Source organism: Heteronotia binoei, chromosome 17, assembly GCF_032191835.1.
Source record: "Heteronotia binoei isolate CCM8104 ecotype False Entrance Well chromosome 17, APGP_CSIRO_Hbin_v1, whole genome shotgun sequence".
Classification (NCBI taxonomy): Eukaryota; Metazoa; Chordata; class Lepidosauria; order Squamata; family Gekkonidae; genus Heteronotia; species Heteronotia binoei.
In genome coordinates, this window is record NC_083239.1 from 33,663,200 (window position 1) to 33,682,478 (window position 19,279).

The following is a 19,279-nucleotide window of genomic DNA, read 5'->3' on the forward strand; positions in this document are numbered from 1 at the left end:
GTGCAGTTAGATTGATAACACAAAGCAAATCACTCCGGTTCTCATCTCTCTTGACTAGTCAAAGCAGTCCTGCAAGCAGGCAAACAACACACTTTAAACTAAATAACAGGTGAAAAATAGTTTCAGAACAATGAAAGGCTTTTCAGCATAGAGTTAACCCCTAATGGCAAGAGTACTTGACACCAGGTCTACCCATACATTTACATGCTGGACATGAAATGTTGGTTAAGACAGACAGAAGGTGTTGGTACATTCTTATCATTTTTGGCCAAGTAGGACCCAAGAGATACCTATTGTTCCCATGCCGAGAGATGACCTATGACCTTTTACAATTTAAGAACCGAAAAGTGTCCTAATTCAGAGCCAGAGATCAGAAAAGTGCTGGTTTAAGAATACCCCTCTGGGTAATCAAAAATGTACAGTTTAACATTACCGGAAATTGACATGTTGATCATTAATCCATAAAGTTTCCACAGGACAAACAACAGCCGTCCAAGTCCTTTATCAGGAAGCGGGACACGCGCGAGACCTCCCAAATGATTTGGCTCAGCCGTGTGACTCTCGAAACCCCCACTGCCCTGCTGGTTGTCTTAGAGAAGGCATTTCTTTCTTCAATCACTTTTCCAAGCCAAGCCAGCCATCACATTTAAGAATTGGAGAATGCATTTAAAGTTAAAGTTGTTCAGCTTTCTGCAAAGACCACCACCTGTGGTCTTTTTCATGGGGTTTACTGGAGACCACGAACCAAGAACCGGTTCAGCTTGCCAGTGAATCTCCCAGTTCGATTTGTAGTTTGGCCACAAACCAAATTGCATTTCTGCAGTACATGTAATTTTCATTTTTGAAAAGCCAGATTCATTTTCCTACTGAGCCACATTTGGCTCTATAGCCATGGGCTGCAGATCCCTGGTTTACTGACACTTCCGGTATAAAATTGAACTAACATTTTGCTAATTGGATGGATGGAGGCCTCATTTTGGACAGGAGCTCACAGGAGCAGAAATCTGGAACCTCTAAACTTTATTGTGCTCTTTTTTCTTAACCCCCCACCCCGCCACAAATACTTGCTTCTGGGCTCCATTGTTCAAACCCCCAGTGAGAATTTTGCTGAAGATCTGGAAAACTTTTAAATATTTTTCCCCATCAAAAATGGGGAAATAACCAAAACACGTAAAGCAGAAAGATGGAAATCTTCATCATGCCACTGTGGCCACATAAAAGAAAGTAAAAGTATGATGGGAGTAAGGTTTTCTTATGACAATTATAATTCAAGAAGCATTTGAAGGTAGATGCTGAGCTGCTATAATTTAGTACACCTTCCAGTGATGTCAGGTGTGTGTAGGGGTGGAATTCTAGCAGGAACTCCTTTGCATATTAGGCCACACCCCTTGATGTAGCCAATCCTCCAAGAGCTTACAAGGCTCTTTTTATAAGCTCTTGGAAGACTGGCTACATCAGAGGGTGTGGCCTAATATGCAAAGGAGCTTCTGCTAGAATTCTACTCCTGGGTGTGTGGCATATGCAAATGAGTTGTGCTAATGGACTCTGGCAACTTTTTTCCCTACAAAATGACCCCTGGATGGATGAATGGATGGAGTGTTCACTACAGAGAAGCAGCAACAGAATGAACCCATGCTCTACATCTGTAGAGAATCACAGCCAGTTAGGGCTTTCTATTTATTATCAGCAAGACTGAGTTGAGTGTAAAATGGTGGACATCCAGGTATAAATCCCACTCAGTACAAAGGTCACTGGTGACCTTGGGCCAAGTGCACCACCTCTGAATGGCAATCCTCAGGACGGGCCAAGGACTCTAACATCTAGTTAGGCCTGAAACCATCAAGTCCACCTCTGATCCTCCATAACACTAAAAGAAGGCTCACAGCCTTTGGGAAAGCTCTTCCAAATAATACTTCAAGTAAGAGACGAGACTCCCAGACTTGCTGCCTTCCCCCAAGATCAGTTCAGAAGGCAGGACGGTTCATTGACACAGCGAGAGAAGTGAAAACACACAGATGGCACTGACAAGAGTTCAGGAACTCCGTGCACCCAGGCAAAGGTGTTCTTGCATGTGTTTTCTGCATCACTCGTTTGCTTCAAAGCAAATAAGTTTTTAAAAGTGTCACTTAGTTGCTTAAAAGCAGGCACGGGGAACAACAAGGGACGAGAAGAAACATTCTAACGTGGCACCCTGCTTCCATTTGCCTTCAGATGACCAAAACAGCTGTGCCCAAGTCAGCACCCACATGGCTCGCTCGTCAGCCAATCACAGGAGCCCTGAAGCCGCAGGGTGGAAGCCCTTTCTCGGACATACAAGGGAAGAATTAGAAGCACCATTCAGACAGGCTGCCAGAGACGAGGTATCCTATTGGCAGGGCAAAGGGCTACCGAGTCTGCAACTGTGCCACTTGGCAGTTGTTCAGCAACACTGCTCCAGGCCGAAGTACAGAGTCCAATTGTTCTGTTATTTCCTCTATTTCAAAAGTCCTTTTTAAAAAAAAATGTAGCCGCGTCGCTCTCTGGAAGGGAAGGAGAGTTGGTGAGATGGCAGCTCAGCTGCCCATTTTCCTGAGCTTCAGTGCTGGATGACCATTCCGCTGGCGTGGGAGTGCGTCTGAGGAGAAAAAACACAATCCTTCGTAGCCCCTTTTGGGCTGACCAGGGAAGAAGACAGGGAACTGGGGAAGGGGGAGGATCTTGGCCTAGCCAGCGATATGATCACCAGGGAATTTAGGGATGGGATTCATGCTAACCCAGGGAGTGCTATTGCATTGTAAAGGCGCCTGCAGGGAAGGACAAACATATTTCCCCAGTCCTCCTCTGATTGGAGAATCCAGTCACAGATGATAACTAAAGCCACCAACCAGAATTCATTTTAGATATTAGTAAGCATTTAGACTTTGGGATCTGGCGAAGATGGATAATCTCCTGGTATATTTGGATAAAGGAAAGATATAAAACAGCAATCCTCAGCGTGGCACCAATGGGCATCACAGTGCCCACTCAGGGCTTTTCTGTGATGGTAGTGATCAGTGCGGAGTACTGGCACCTTTTTTCAGGGTTATCTAAAGTCCTGATCTTTGTGCACCAGTCTGCCCCACTTAGCCCGAAAAAGAGTGAACTCTCAAGTACAGCCTGGTGGGAATCAGCACAACCTTATGTATGAGTACTGGTACACCCCCCACCCCCAAAAAAGCACTGTATGTTTCCTCACATCCACTTATTGTCAGCTAACTAAATAGCAAAACACTGAGCTCATTTCATACAGGTGCATCACAGCTAGAGTTCCCAACTCTCCCTTGGCAAACACCAGAAGATTTTGGATGTGGTGCCTTAGTAGGGTTGCCAAGTCCAATCCCAGAAATATCTGGGGACTTTGGAGGTGGAGCCAGGAGACTGAGCCCATCTTGGAGGAGCAGCTGCAGTGGGGCGGGGGGGGGGGCGGCAGCGGCGCGGCGGCCTCGCCCGCTCCGCCTCTGAGGTGGAATCGGAGGGGGGGTGGAGGTGGGCCGGGGGCTTGGCAAGCCACAAGTCCGGGTCCTAGAAGGGCCCAGATTCACGGCTCGCCATGCTCCTGGCCTGCCTCGCCCTCCCCTTCTCTGGTTTTGCCTCGCTGGTTTTGCCTGCGCTGCTGCCGCCTCTTGGCTGCTCCTCCGAGATGGGCTCAGCCTGGGCTCAACTCGGAGGAGCAGCTGTGGTGGTCAGGGAGGGAGCGGCAGCGGCGCAGCGGCCTCGCCTGCTCCAGGATCAGGCGGTTCGCCATGCTCCCCGGAGCCGTTTCCCCCCCTCCCCCCGCTTCCATTTTTTTGGGAAGCGGGGAAAGAGGGTGGAAATCCTGGGGTCCCCCGCCAGGGTGGGAGGGTGGGAAGCCTATGCCTTAGGAGGGCAGAGCTTGGGGAGGCTGTGATGTCATTTCCAGGTGATGTTCCAGACTGTCACCCCTAATCTCTATGGTATTCACCATAGAAACTACTACAAATTCCTAGAGTGTCGTTGTGTGGATGCCATTTTTTCCTCCTGCTCTGCAATCCCTCAGGGGTGAGGAATTGGGGCAGGGGGCTAATTATGCACTCCTGGCTAGGTGAATATGAGGCCTAATCACACCTATGATACTTCAACTTGGTCATGGCTTCCTTAGGCTCTAGGTTTGGCAACCTCCTCCTGTGGCTGTGCAAGGAGCAAACATTCCCCATCCTTCGGGGCACTCTGTTTACTTTTGTTGTATCAGACTCACATGACTACTCTCTCGGAACAAGTCACACCCACACTCTCCTTACCTTCATGGCCCGATAGATCCAGCCCTGAAAGTCATTGACCTTGGTATAGACTCCTGGTTTATTGGCAAGTGCGCAACCAGTGCCCCAGCTCACAATGCCACAGAGCCGCCAACGTGAAGTCCGTGAAATACCATCCTCACACACAAAGGGGCCACCGCTGTCACCCTGTTGTACACAGAGAAACAGGCATTAGTTGCCACAACCATACCACCTTCTCTTTCAGCTAGGCCTTCTTGAAATACAGCAAGTAAATAGGAGCCCTCAGAGGCAAACAGCCAGTCAAGACAGTGCCTTGAAGTTCATTCTAGAGCTTGAATCAGCAGCTTCTGGGTTGAAATTTGGTTCCCTAAAGCAGGGGTGTCAAACATGCAGTCCGAGGGCCAGATCAGGTCCCCGAAGGGCTCCTATCAGGCCTGCAAGCAACTGGCTGTCACCTGCTTCCTTCTCCCTCTTGCTTCCTTCTGCATCACTGCTTGCTCTGCCAGGCTTGCTCAATCACACAGGAGCTATGAAGCAAAGCCTCTATTTTCTCCATTGGCTGAGGCTCCTCCCTTGGGGAGGGAGAGCTTGCTTTGTCAGAATCTCTCAATTGCACAGCGGAGCTACTGAGCCAAGCCTCTCTTCCTTCTATTGGCCAAGGCTCCTCAGAGCAAGAGTTGTCAGAGACTGTTAAATAAACAAAATATTGTAAGAGTGCTAATTTTAAAGCATGTTTTAAGTTTTTTTTTAAAAAAAAATCTTAAATTGTATTTGTCTGTGTCCTTTATAAAGTTCATATCTCAACTACCTAGCATTATATTTTATGACACACACAGCACAGCCCCACAAAGTCCCATTTATGTCAGATCCAGCCCTTGTAACAAATGAGTTTGACCAGGATTGGAATTCTAGCAGGAGTTCCTTTGCTTATTAGGCCACACCCCTCTGATGTAGCCAATTCTCCAAGAGCTTACAGGGCTGTTTTTTGTAAACTCTTGGAGGATTGGCTACATCAGGGGTGTGTGGCCTAATATGCAAAGGAGCGCCTGCTAGAATTCTACCCCTGAGTTTGACATCCCTGCCCTAAAGGTTGCAAGCAGGCATTTAATTGCCAACTCTCCTCCCCCCCCTCCCCTCTAGACTTCTGAGTGAAGCTGAAATGGATTGGGCATAGGGTTGCCAGGTCCTGGGCTCTCACTGGTGGAGGGTGGGAAGGAGCTTTCCAGGAGTGGGGGGCAGGGCGATGTTGCCATGTGTGACATCCTTGACATGATAAAAAACCTGAAAGGTTAATATGCAATTAAAGGGCCAAACATTAAAGACAAACTGTAAAATAAATCGAGCCTTGTAGAAAGCTAAAACTAAGGGCCCATCATAAGCCTCTATCCTATGTACAATCATAAAACCACAATGGTACAGAATAGAATAAAACAATAGAACAATGCTGGACTATTAAATTTGTAATGTGTGGTTCTATTTAGTATTATTTTTAGTGTTGTTTAACTTTTATATTTTGGTTAATATTTTGTTCTTAGGCATACAATAAGACACTGGATGCAATATGTATGCCCTTGATTAAGACATAAGGCTGTAGAATAAGAGGCCTCAAGAATATCTTTAAGCCTTTGTCATTTCATTGTAAGTAATTAACTGATTCTGAATATTATCCTTAAAAAGCATGTTAAAAATAATTTTTACAAATTCATCATTTTCTTTTTTTATATTACAGAAATTTCCTTGTGGTCCAGAATTGTTCTATTGTTTTATTCTATTCTGTACAATGAACCAATATGTGTACTTACCTTTCTGACCTCTGACCTTCTAGATTTCTGTGATAACTCTATAGTTATTACTAATTTTAAGGTTTTAGGTTTTTAAATGCTTGATTTTAAATGTAACTAATTTATTCCGATTTTATTGTTTTGTTGTCTGTTGTAAGCCGCCCTGAGCCACTCGTGGGAAGGGCGGGATATAAATCCTGGAATAAATAAAAAAATAAATGAAGACGACCAGTCTAGGTCGAAACGCATCAGGCCAAGTTAAGTGGGTTCCCATTGTGGTTTCATGATTGTACATAGGATAGAGGCTTATGATGGGCCCTTAAATGGTTTTAGCTTTCTACAATAAATACATGTATGTTGGTTTATGATTTATTTTACAGTTTGTTTTTAATGTTTGACCCTTTAATTGCATATTAACCTTTCAGGTTTCTTACTCCAGTTTTTGGGTTAAGTTTCTTTCCCTTCTTTGTTTTTCCTTTGTCCTTGACATGATGACATCACACAGAAGCGACATCATCATCACGCCAAGGTCATCACACAGTGACGCCGTGGCATTTCAGGAAAACTCACATTGCTGCGCGACCTCCCTGGTATGATGATGTCGTTTCTGTACAATATCATCACGTTGAGGACATCATGCCGGGTTGTGGCTGTTGGGGGCAGGGCTTCCCCCTGCCAGTCAGTTGGTCAGTGGTGGACAGGAGCCTGCAAAACCAGGGATTCTCCCTTCCCCACCTGGGGGCTGGCAACCCTAATGCAAGATCAATGGAAAAATAGAATTCTGGATTACCAACTCCAGGTTGGGAAACTCCTGGGAATTTGAAGGAAGAACCTGAGGAAGGTAGAGTATGGGAAGGGGAGAGAGTCCAGCAGGGATGTAATGCCATAGAGGCCACTCTCCAAAGTTACCACTTTATCCAGGGACAACTGATCTCTGTAGTCTGGAGAACCAGTTGTAATTCCAGGAGAGCTCCACAAAGCTAATTCTTTCCTTCTTGCTTTCTTCCCTCCTGCCATGCCAAGCTGTTAAAGTCCCATTTAATAACAACAGAGGTTGCTCAGCTCTAAAACCCTGGAAATCATAGAGCGGAACCCTGGAAATCATAGAGCGGAAGCGAACCAATTGTATCAAGTTGACCCTTATCCAATCCAGTGGCCGACGGTCTGCAGCTGACCAGCCCAAAGGGGTGAATCCTGTTCCAATCGCTATGGACATAATTCTCACTGACTTCCAACCATATATTCACCTGGGACCAGATAGCTGCGAAGGCCAACTTCCTACCTCAAGGCTGGGTCAATTGCTTATGGAACCCCCCATATGCAACTACCTAATCCAGACCTGTTCCTAGATCCCTGTGAGCCGAGGGGTTGAGCCAGGTAGCAGCACTGATGTAGCTTGCTCTTTAGCTATTGATCAACTTAACTATTATCCCACAATAATTCCATTAAAGATGATTCACATTAATAATTGCTAAATGAGGAGTTGCCACCCAGGTCCCATATGCTGATCTGGTCATTTTGTGCTTTTGAGTCCAGACTAGCTCACCAGGAATTCCCATTCATAAGTACTGTTGCCTGAACTCCCCAGGGGTGGCCTGGCCATTAAGGCCATGGGGAAAGTCCTGGAGGGCCAATGGCCTTGGGGCCTTAACCCCCACACAGAGCCAGTTTGGTGTAGTGGTTAAGTGTGTGGACTCTTATCTGGGAGAACCGGGTTTGATTCCCCACTCCTCCACTTGCACCTGCTGGAATGGCCTTGGGTCAGCCATAGCTCTGGCAGAAGTTGTCCTTGAAAGGGCAGCTGCTGTGAGAGCCCTCTCAGCCCCACCCACCTCACAGGGTGTCTGTTGTGGGGGAGGAAGGTAAAGGAGATTGTGAGCCGCTCTGAGACGGGATATAAATCCAATATCTTCTTCTTCTTCTTCTTCTTCTACCCCGCCCAGCCAGGGACACTCTGGGATTTGGGCAAACTAGGGATTTGATGGCAAAAAAACCAAACCCATAAGAGTTTCGCCCAATACCAGAGCATCACTGCACAGTGTCCCCAGTGCAATTAAGTCACTTTTGGGTGACATCATCATGTCGAGAACATTGCATGATGTCCACCCCCACCTGGAATGCCCCCCAAATCCCTCCACTGGATGGGCAAGGGGACCTCGCAACCCTCCCTTCCACCCCATTTCCCCCTCTTAGTCTACCAATGGCTCCCTGATTTCCAGCTAGTGCCGCCCACTTCCACACTTCCACCCACAACCAAGCGTGGCCTACCTGGCAGGCATCCGTGCCTCCGGCAGCAAAACCCGCACAGAACATCTTAGGCCTGATCTGGCTGCCGTAGTAATCCGGGCTGTTGCAGACGCTGGTGCTGATGATTGGCACGCTGGCCTCTTGCAGCACGTCCGACTGTTGACCTGCATGGAAGACAGGTTGAGCCTCAGCACCGAGAGAACCCTGTTCCTTCTTCTACCTGTCAGGGCTGGTCCCTAGCAGCTCCACATCACCAACATGGACTTTGAAATGGTAGAACGTGAACTCCAGCATCCTCCAAGCCAAAATATGTTAGCCCCGAGCCTCATGATTTGAATGCCAAAGGTTTCATTTGATCCCAAAAGCCAGGCACATGGAAATAGGGAGCAATGTAGGTCAGGAATTGGGGGGTTGAGCTAGCTGCAGTTTTCCCGGCCAAAAATGCCCCTACCAGAGCATTTTAAGCCCCAGTGGCGGGGCGCGGGTGAGAGAGGCATGCAATATGAAACTTATCTATTTTTCCAAGATTCAAACCCAGGAGCACCTTAGAGACCTACAAGATCTTTGGGATATAAGCTTCTGAGAGTCAAAGTTCCATCCATCAGACTCACAAAAGCTTATACCCTGAAATCTTAGAAGCGTAAGAAGAGCCCTGCTGGACCAGATGAGCAGTCCATTTAGTCCAGCATCCTGTCCCACATGGTGGCCAACTAGTTCCTCTACACTGCCAACAACAGGGCAGAGAGGCCAAGACCACTCCCATAAGAGCATAAGAACAGCCCTGCTGGATGAGACCATGGTCCATCTAGTCCAGCACTCTGTCTTACACAATGGCCGATCAGTTCCTCTGGATGGCCAACAACAGGGCATAAAGACCAAGGCCTTCCCCTGATGTTGACTCCTAGTTCTGGGAGACAGAGAATTAGTGCCTCAGAATGGGGAGGTTCCCTTTACTCACCCTGGCTAGCAGCCACTGATAGACTCGTGCTCTATGAATCTATCTCATCCCCTTTTAAAGCTATCTATTCCTGGAGCTATCACTGCATCCTCTGGCAGTGAATTCTTGTTTGCTTCTGGATTCAAATTGAGCCGTTCTACTGGATTCAAATTGTGCTCCTGGATGCAAACCGAGCTCTCCTGCTGCCCTCTGAAATGGTCTGTTTTTGCTAGAAGAAACATTCCTTTTAAATTGCCGAATCGGCACGTGTGGGAGATTAAATGCTCCCCTTCCCCAGCTCTGCAACCACCATCCCTATTGGGCCTCCCTTTTACTGCTGCAGGTGAAATAACACAACCCCAATATCATGTGTAGCCAGGGCTTTTTTTGTAGCAGGAACTCCTTTGCAGAATAGGCTACGCTCCCCTGCTGTAGCCAATCTTCCAAGAGCTTACAGGGCTCTTAGGACAGAGCATACTGTAAGCTCTTGAAAGATTGGCTACATCACAGGGGGTGTGACTTAATATGCAAAGGTGTTCCTGCTACAAAAAAAAGCCCTGTGTGTAGCTCAGAGAGACAGACATGCCAGAAGAGTAAACTTCAGGGAACCACTCAGGTCAAGCTGCCTGCGACCACATAAACCAAGTGCTGCTCTCGTACTGAAAGCTACCCACCAGAAAACCTGATCTGATCCCACTTTGGATTCTGAGGGCTTGCCAGGTTTGACCCTACATCATTCAAAATTGCCATACAGGTCAGGAAACAGGTGGAGGGGGGGTATGCAAATGGTAGAACCCCCTTGAAAATCCTCCCCGTTCTGCAGTGGCCCAAATGTTCCCCGAATGATATTCTAAGGTATGGGTGGCCAAACTTGCTTAACGAAAGAGCCACAGAGAATAAACATCAGATGTTTCAGAGCTGCAAGACATGAATGTCAGATATTTGAGAGCTGGAGGGAAGGAGGGATAGAGGAAGGAAGGAAGGGAAATGGATAGGGATGGAGGTGGGAGAGGTGGAAAGAAAGCAATTTTAACTTTAAATGCATTCTCTAAGCTGCTAGCTGGCTTGGCTTGAAGAAGTTATTGAAAGAGACAAATGCCTTCTCCAAGCCGGCTGATGGGACATGGAAGGCTTCGAGAGCCACACAATATGTAGGAAAGAGCCACATGTGGCTCCCGAGCCACAGTTTGGCCATCTCTGTTTTAAGGGGGGACCTTCAGGAACAGCACAAAAGAGGAACTGCAGGGTTATCATGGGAGAGGGAAATCTTCAAAAGAAATGAACAAACAACTACGCATTTGAATCTCTTCCACAAGAACCAAGTGTAAAGTTTTTACAATGCCACACCTTGTAGCAACATCTGCATTTGCACATTATTGCAGAAGACAACCCTCCTCCTCAACCCATAAGAGCTGCTGCCACCCAGTGGCCTCAACAGGTACTTACCATAGTACTGTGTGTTGCCCCAGCCTGTTACTGTACAGATCTTGCCATCCACCAAGGGCTGACCCAGGGCTGGAAGGCAGATGGGTTGGATATATTCTGTGGACAGAAAGTATCATCAGCGGGGTGGACTAATCTTTCTGCCCTGTCTTTGGCTTGATCATAACTCGACAATTGCGGAAAACAGAGTTGAGCGGCTGTTTTGGTTTGGTTTTTTAAATTAAGGTTACAGGCTCTAGATTTAATTGCATGTGAAAATTCTGAGCCATTTTCTCCCCGCCCCCGTACTGTGACATTTATTGGCTGTACTGTACTGTCTTTATTGTGTTACTCTGAAATGTGAAATCCAGTTTAGTGGCTAGATCAGAGGTGTCAAACCTGTCACAATTCCGCAGTGCCTGTAAGACATAGTTGTTTGGGGAGCGACGGTGGCTCAGGGGTAGAGCACCTGCTTGGGAAGCAGAAGGTCCCAGGTTCAATCCCCGGCATCTCCAAAAAAGGGTCCAGGCAAAGAGGTGTCTCAGATGAGACCCTGGAGAGCCACTGCCAGTCTGAGAAGACAATACTGACTTTGATGGGACCAAGGGTCTGATTCAGCATAAGGCAGCTTCATATGTTCATATGTTCAGGCTTTTAAGAACTAAAAAGAGGTACTTTTAACAACTATGGGGGTGTATATCATCTGCCCCACAGTAGCATGACAAATTAATTCAAACAGAAGCCATCTGAGTTATATCTTGAACGGTATTTAAATTGTTTTAATATTTTAATAATGTTTTATTGTCCTAATGTGAATTGTCATCGAATTGTGACTGTTGTTAGCCGCCCTGAGCCCGTTTGGGGAGGGTGGGATATAAGTGGAATAAATAAATAAACGTGTGGCCTGCAGGCCGGATCAGGCCCCAGAGGGCTCCCATCAGGCCCATGAGCACCTCACTGTCATCTGCTTTCTTCTCTCTCTCGCTTCCTTCTGCATCACAGCTTGCTCAATCGCACAAGAGCTATGGAGCAAAGCCTCTATTTTCTCTATCGGTTGACCAGCACATGAAGCAACTTATGTACAAAAGCTCACAATGCCCAGCCATTTCATGTTTCCCCCTGGGTCTTAGGCTCAAAGCATTGACCATGAGATTTCTGCAATGAATGTCAATCAATCAAGAGTAGATTTGCAACTTACATACACGCACACTTGAACAACACCTGAATGGCATACTCAAAATTGCTACAGCACAGACATTGTCTTTAGAGTTTGATGCAATAATTCAGAGCAAGAGATGTCAGTTATCAGAGACTGTTAAATAATCAAAATATTGCAAGAGTGCTAATCTTGTAAGTTTTTTTAAAAAAATCTTTAATTGTGCTTCTCTATGTTCTTTATAAAGTTTATATCTTTGCTACCTGGCATTACATTTTATGACACACGTGGCCTGGCCCAACAAGGTCTCATTTATGTCAGATCCAGCCCTCATAACAAATGAGTTTGACACCCCTGGGCTAGATTATACTATCTTTAATGCATTACTGAATGAATGAATGGATGGGTGGGTGGGTGAATACAGACAGAGCTTTACCATCAGAGCTCTATAGATTTACCATCAAGTTGCAGCTGAAAAGGTGTCCCTGAAGAGTTTTCAAGGTAAAGGATATTTAGTGCTGGCTTACCATTGCATGTTTCTGCATAGCAACCCTGGACTTTGGTGGTCTTCCATCCAAATACTGACTAGGACCGACCCTGGCTTGCTTCTAAGATCTGACAAGATCAGTCTAGGCTGGTCCATCCAGGACAGGATATTGGCTATATTATTGCATTGTTCTGTTAATTGTGAAATCCAGTTTAATGGCTGTATGGTATCTCATTCAGGGAGCTCTCAACTGCTGCTGAGCAGCTTGTGGATTCCTTAAACAGCGCTTGTCAGCTGCTGGTACATGGTGAGCACACCGGTGGGACCAGGGCTTTTTTAATAGCAGGAACTCCTTTGCATATTAGGCCACACACCCCTGATGTGGCCAATCCTCCAAGAGTTTACAGTAGGCCCTATACTAAGAGCCCTGTAAACTCTTGGAGGATTGGCTATATCAGGGGTGTGTAGCCTAATATGCAAAGAAGTTCCTGCTACAAAAAAAGCCCTGTGTGGGATCCAGAAGTATTCGAGGTGGGATGTAAAGTTTTCATAACAACTACTAAGAATCTGCTCACCTGTAATCTCCACCTGAAAGTCTAATGTTCCATCTCCTGCCAGCCCCACCTGCCATGGATTATCCATCTGTGACCTTTCGGCATACTAGTTGTCACCTTGGACACTGGGTGTTTCTCCTATTTCCCCACCTACCAGCAAACTGTCTTTAATGTACTGCTTCCTGATAATCCCACCTGCCAGGGATTATCCACTGTGTTTCTGTAAATTTTTGATGTCCTTAAAACTTACAGTAAAGAATAATGCCTGTAAAAGTATAAACGGCATTCTTGGTAAAACTGGGATTTTTGTTTTTATCAAGGAGGGACCTAGTTTCTCCAAACGATTGATGGGGAGCAGGGAGACATAAGATAGTGCTCGACAAGATCCAGGTAAAGTCTGGGAAAGGATCTTCTCTGGGTTCTTTTTCTTAAGCCTTTATTTCATAGACTTTCTCTCTGTGCTGCTTATCTGATTAGTGCATTTCAAATACTGTACCTTGTTCACTTTTGGTTTCTAGGACAGAACAAAAGTTGATAGCATGCCAGGGAAAGGGGGGGATATTTTTCATTACTCAGATATAGCTCTTGTTAAATAAAAGGTTGGCAATCCCTTATGTTGTTTTTATTTCATCCTTCTTTAATCTTATTGATACTTTTATTCATTTTACTATACTATTTTAACCATGGATAACTTTGCCATTCAATGTTCAAATTGTTTGAATAGGCTTTTATGGTTGGCTTGGTGCCATATAAATAAAGTGACTGACTGACTTCTTTAATTGTGTGATCCGATTTTTTTTGCACGTATTCAACCAATCTTTATTGCATTGTTTATAATTCTGTACTCTGCCTTGAGTCTCAACAAGAAATAAAGCAAATGAAGTAAATTCACACACGCTTGCACATATATGCACAAACAGAAATCCTCGTGTATGTAATTGTGCTTTTTTTCTTGAGCCATAACTGGGTCTTGTTTCTCCATAAAAATGTGTGCATGCCTCTTTATTTTAAAAGCAAGCCTTTTATTTCAAGCACATCACAGCCCCATAGAATGTAAACAGATACTCCTTATCTTCTAAACACCATATCGTGTTTGGCAATTATTTCAGCTGCCAAAGGACCAAAGAGAATCACACTCTTCTTTTTTTTGCCTTCTCCAACTTCTTCAACTTGGCTCAAAGCTCGCTTTCTGCTTGCAAGAGATTCTCCACCCCAAGGCTGACTGGAGTTCGAGACAGGGAATGGGTTCCACATTCCCCACTCTTACAAAGACTCATCTAGCACATCATGCGCTTGCAAGCCAGCATAGCTTTTTAGCAGAGGGAAGCCCTCCTCCCCTTTTCTCACTCTGTCCACCTTAACCTTTTCCTTTGCTGTGTACATGTGGTGAATTCAATTCTGCATAGGCTGCAGGGCAGAGATGTCCCACCAGGTTCTCAGTTGAGGACAGCAATAGGAAATATCACGGCATGCACCCTTCTCTCTCTTTTTCCTTCTCCCTCTCTCCCTCCTCCTTATCCTGTTTCTGAGGCGGTAACACAGTCTGGAACTAGTTAAAGTCTGATTCATTAACGCCATCTGGGGACTGCTTTTAAGAATCGAATAATGTATTTATAATATTTTAATAAGGTCTATGATGTATTCTATGTTATTGTTGTTTATCGCCCAGAGCCCTGTGCATGCAGGGATTGGGGGACCATAAATCCAAATAAACAGGGTTTTTTTGTTGCAGGAACTCCTTTGCATATTAGGCCACACACCACGTGTATGTAATTGTGCATATTTTTTGTATGTGGTGGGCACACCAGTGGAACCAGGGTATTTTTTATAGTAGGAACTCATTTGCATATTAGGCCACACGCTCCTGATGTAGCCAATTCTCCAAGAGCTTAAGTAGGCCCTGGAATAAGAGCCCTGTAAGCTCTTGGGAGGATTGGCTACACCAGGGGTATGTGGCCTAATACGCAAAGTTCCTGCTACCAAAAAAAGCCCTGTAAATAAATAAATAAATAAGATTCTGTGGATGCAGTGAATCCACCCTCAGAGTCCAAGGTGACATTTTTTCCAACTCATTTCCCATTCGAAAGCCACCATTTGTGTGGTGAGACCCCGCTGCAAATAGGAGACACTCTACCCCCACAGCTCTATGATTCACAGCTCTATGATACACTGGCCGCCACCCCCACTCACCTCCCCGATGACAGCATCCATTTGGAAAACAGGAAGCGCCAGTCTTCCGTGAGAGATGAACCAACCCCCTTTGCTTGGATGTCAATCTCATAGCTCCGCCTTACCGTCTCCTGTGCCCATAGGCCAGCGCACCCTCTCCCCACACCTCCTCGCTCCTGTACACTCTCCCCACCCCACACTATCACCCCGGGTCCTCACCGCTGAAGGAAAGGGGTGTTCCCAGGTGCATAAGAGCAATGTCATTGCTGTTCTCCTCGCTGTTGGGATCCAGGAAAGGCTGGTACCCGCCGTGGTACACCACACTCGTCACCCCCACCTGCAGCCCCTTGGCTGATTGCTGAGAAACTGCACCTGCGAACACCCTCCACCGGCTGACCACTCGATTCCTCCTGCAGGCAGAGATTGGAGAAGAAGAGCAGCTGTCAGTGCTGGGAACAGGCACTTGGAAAGCGAAGCGACTCTCCACCCCCCATTAAGGTTATAATGAATCTGAATTAACACACACAGGCATGCACACACATATTGTTCGCTGCCAAGATGCAGCCGAATTATGGTGGCCCCCTTTGGGTTTTCAAGGCAAGAAGTGATTTGTCATTAGCTGCCGAAGAAGAAGAGGAGGAGGAGGAGAATGATATTGGATATTCTGAATCTCAGAGAGGCTCACAATCTCCTTTAACTTCCCCCCTCACAACAGACATCCTGTGTGGTACGTAGGACTGAGAGAGCTCTCACAGAAGCTGCCTTTTGAAGGACCTTTTCAAGGTTAAGTGTGCAGATTCTTATTTGGGAGAACTGGATTTGATTCCCCACCCCTCCACTTGCAGCTACTGGAATAGCTTTGGGTCAGCCACGTGTTCTCTCAGGGCTGTTCTGCTCAAGAGCAGTTTCTGTCAGAGCTCTCTCAGCCCCACCTACGTATTGTGGGGAGGGGAAGGGAAAGGAGATTGTATGCTGCACTGAGACTCATTTAGGTAGTGAAGGGAGGGGTATAAATCCAATCTCCTCCTCCTCTTCCTTCTCCTTCTGGTTGTGAAATCAGGATTCGGTTTGCAGACAACTATATCCTGGCTTGCCTCAATGAATTAGGGCTGCCAGCTCTAGGCTGGGAAATTCCTGGAGACTTTGGGGGTGGAGACTGGGTAAAGTGGGGTTTGGGAAGGACAGCGGTCTCAGCAGGTTATAATGCCATGGAGTCCACCTTCCAAAGCAGCCATTTTCTCGAGGGTAACTAATCTCTGTCGTCTGGAAAATGGTTGTAACTCTGAGAGCTCTCCAGGCCCCACCTGGAGGCTGGCAACCCTACAATTAATGTTGGTTTCATCCTCTTCTCTGTTTCCCCCTGCACAGGTCTGTCTGGAAGTTCAAACAGCGTAGAAACATAGAAAGTGCTGGAGAACAAGCCAGGATTAAACCAAAACGGCCACACATTGTTACATCACACAAAATCATAAAACCGAGCAGCAGACAAGTGCGCCTTTAAGACCAACTAAGTTTTATTCAGAATGTAAGCTTTTGTATGCTCTTTAGCAGACTTCATCAGACAAAATGGGAATGGAAGCAGCAGTTCTTAATATAAGTGGGCAGTGTAGAATCATGGGAATGTTTTTAGCAGATTAAAAGAATCACAAATAGGGATCTGTGTTTGTTAGCGTTAGGACAAAGCAAGGCTGAAAAAACGCTGGAGGGTGATAAAAAGCAGACTGCTTTGTCCTAACGCTAACAAACACAGATCCCTATTTGTGATTCTTTTAATCGGCTAAAAACATTCCCATGATTCTACACTGCCCACTTATATTAAGAACAGCTGCTTCCATTCCATTTTTGTCTGATGAAGTCTGCTTACAGCATACGAAAGCTTACATTCTGAATAAAACTTAGTTGGTCTTAAAGGTGCACTTGTCTACTGCTTTGTTCTATTGCTTCAGACCAACACGGCTGCCCACTTGGATCTATCTACATAGTTAAAACCCTTCATCATCAATATACCAACTCCAGCTTCAGATGTTGGTCGGTGAATCCTGACCAACTGCAGCTAGTGCCGTGAGCCACATTCAGAAGATCTGATGAACTATAGTTAGCTACATTAAAAACTATAGCCGCTGAGCCAGGGGTCTGTGGAGATTAGAGAGGGGGAAGGCATAGCTCCCAGGCTTTCTAGGCTCAGACCTAAGACATGGAGCCAAGGAGTAATGCATAGAAGGTCGGTGGATGGAGCCAGTGACACTGGGCAAGAGCAGAGGGTGGTCAGCTAGAATGTGATCAGTGCTTCAGGATGGAGTCCAATGGACATGAATGGTGACACAACTGCAGAGTCTCTACGTCTAAGCAGGGGGAATAACCAGCTGCGCTCTGGAGAGCCACTGTGGTGCAGTGATTAAGAGGGCTGGGTTAGTATCTGGGAGACCTGGGTTCAGATCCCCACTTGTGCCACGGAAGTTCGCTGAGTGACCCTGAGTCGGTCACACAGCCTAACCTACCTCACGGGGTTGATGTGAGGATACAAAGGAATGGAGGAGAGAACAGTATAAGCTGCTTTGGACCTCACTGGGGAGACAAGGTGGGGTACAAATGAAGCAAATAAATACCCAAAGAACCAAATAAATAGCCAAATAACTAGAACCAGAGAAGTCACCTGGAACCCTGAGATGGCAATCTTATGGAGTTGGCCTCTATCGTAAGAGTAACTTACTCTGGGAAACAGTGCGCAGCCGTGACTACCCACTCCTCAGAAATGACGGAGCCCCCGCAAAGATGAGTCCTGTCGTAGCGCAGGCTGACTTGCCAGGGCCACTTGCCCAAGCTGGCATCTTGGCCGCCCACAATCCGGTCCATGGGCAACTTCCGGCGTCCACAATCTGCAAGGCACAAATAAATGGCTAGGGCTGCAAAGAAGCGAGCTCATGTCCTGCTTCCACACGATCAAGATCGGAGCTGGACATGTGTCAACTTTGGTTCCCATCATTCAGTGTTGAAAAGAGAAAGCATACTGTGTGGAGCATTCCTATTTCCCTACCCCTAAAAAAAGATACCGGGGTCATCCTGGTACTTGATCTTCAGACGCAGAATCTTGTCCTCAATATGCCTCTCAGCATTCCTTCCCATGTCTCAGTCTTCAAGAGAGATATCCCCCTCGCAGTATATTTCGTATTTTCCTTTGCCTCCTTGTGAAATTGGGTTTAGGGGCTGAGTTAATAGTCAAAGCAAAAAATTTAGGATCTTGTTCAAATGGCGTCCTCCAAATTTCATTCCAATATCTCATTGTTCAGCGTATTACAAATGGAAGGCTGAATGATCACATTAAAACAATGGCCTCACGTGGCTTAACCAATACAAGGAGTTTGGGGCTCCTCAAACATCTCCATGTACTAGAACAAAGTCTGAGTCCACTGGCACCTTTAAGACCAAAAAAGTTTAATTCTGGGTATAAGCTTTCGTATGCAGGTACACTTCTTCAGATAACAAGTGTGCATACGCATAAAAAGTTTACTCCCAGAATTAAACTTTGCTGGTTTTAAAGGTGCCACTGGACTCAAACTTCTATTGTTTCAGACCAACATGGTTACCCACATGTCTGCCATCACTAAGTTAACTTGGGCCGTTTTCCCACTGACCTTACTCCTGAGCGACGTCCCTCTTCACCGCGCAGCGTCTGCGCAGATTTCCCACCAACTGCTGCGCACAACCAGGAAGAGCCGCGGCTTTTGCGTCGCAGATGTAAACTGGTTTTTAGCTGTTTACATCTGCGACGCAAAAGCCGCGGCACTTCCTGGTGGTGCGCAGCAGTTGGTGGGAAATCCGCGCAGACGCTGCACGGTGAAGAGGGACGTCGCTCAGGAGTAAGGTCAGTGGGAAAACAGCCATACTTAATCTTTTGGCTTTCTCTCTTTATTTTACCCAGCTATTCTCCAACAAAAGGGAATGTAGGTTCCCCTCATTTACTGGGCCTGGCACTGCACATATTGCTAACAGTCAATTGAATCAACAGTTAACTGATTCTCCTTTTCCCTATTCAGATGTAACTTTTCCACCTGTATGAGATTGCATAAAAACTCACTGCATGAACCCCAAGTATGTCAGAACTGGTCCAGCATAGCTTCTGTGGCAAGGTTCAGAAACTCCCCAAGAGCATCCAGATGCAAGCATGTGAGAAACAAAGGGAAAAGTAGGTTTGGAATAACAGCATAAGGAGAATCAAGAAAGACTCAGAAGCAGGGGTGGAATTCTAGCCAAAGCTCCTTTGCAAATTAGG

At 46.2% G+C, this 19,279-nt stretch overlaps 1 protein-coding gene across 1 annotated transcript in view; it reads right to left on the reverse strand.

Annotated features, from left to right (window-relative positions):
- Nucleotides 1-2,515: 2,515 nt before the first annotated feature.
- The window catches only part of HPN (hepsin), a 29,107-nt gene continuing 12,343 nt past the window's right edge, over nt 2,516-19,279 (reverse strand). The window contains exons 7-12 of the mRNA XM_060257950.1: nt 17,720-17,885; nt 15,229-15,419; nt 10,668-10,763; nt 8,306-8,448; nt 4,278-4,442; nt 2,516-2,614 (exon numbers count right to left, since the gene is read on the reverse strand). Coding sequence (XP_060113933.1) covers nt 2,576-2,614; nt 4,278-4,442; nt 8,306-8,448; nt 10,668-10,763; nt 15,229-15,419; nt 17,720-17,885 — 800 coding nt within the window. The 3' untranslated portion in view covers nt 2,516-2,575. The remainder of the gene's footprint in view (nt 2,615-4,277; nt 4,443-8,305; nt 8,449-10,667; nt 10,764-15,228; nt 15,420-17,719; nt 17,886-19,279) is intronic.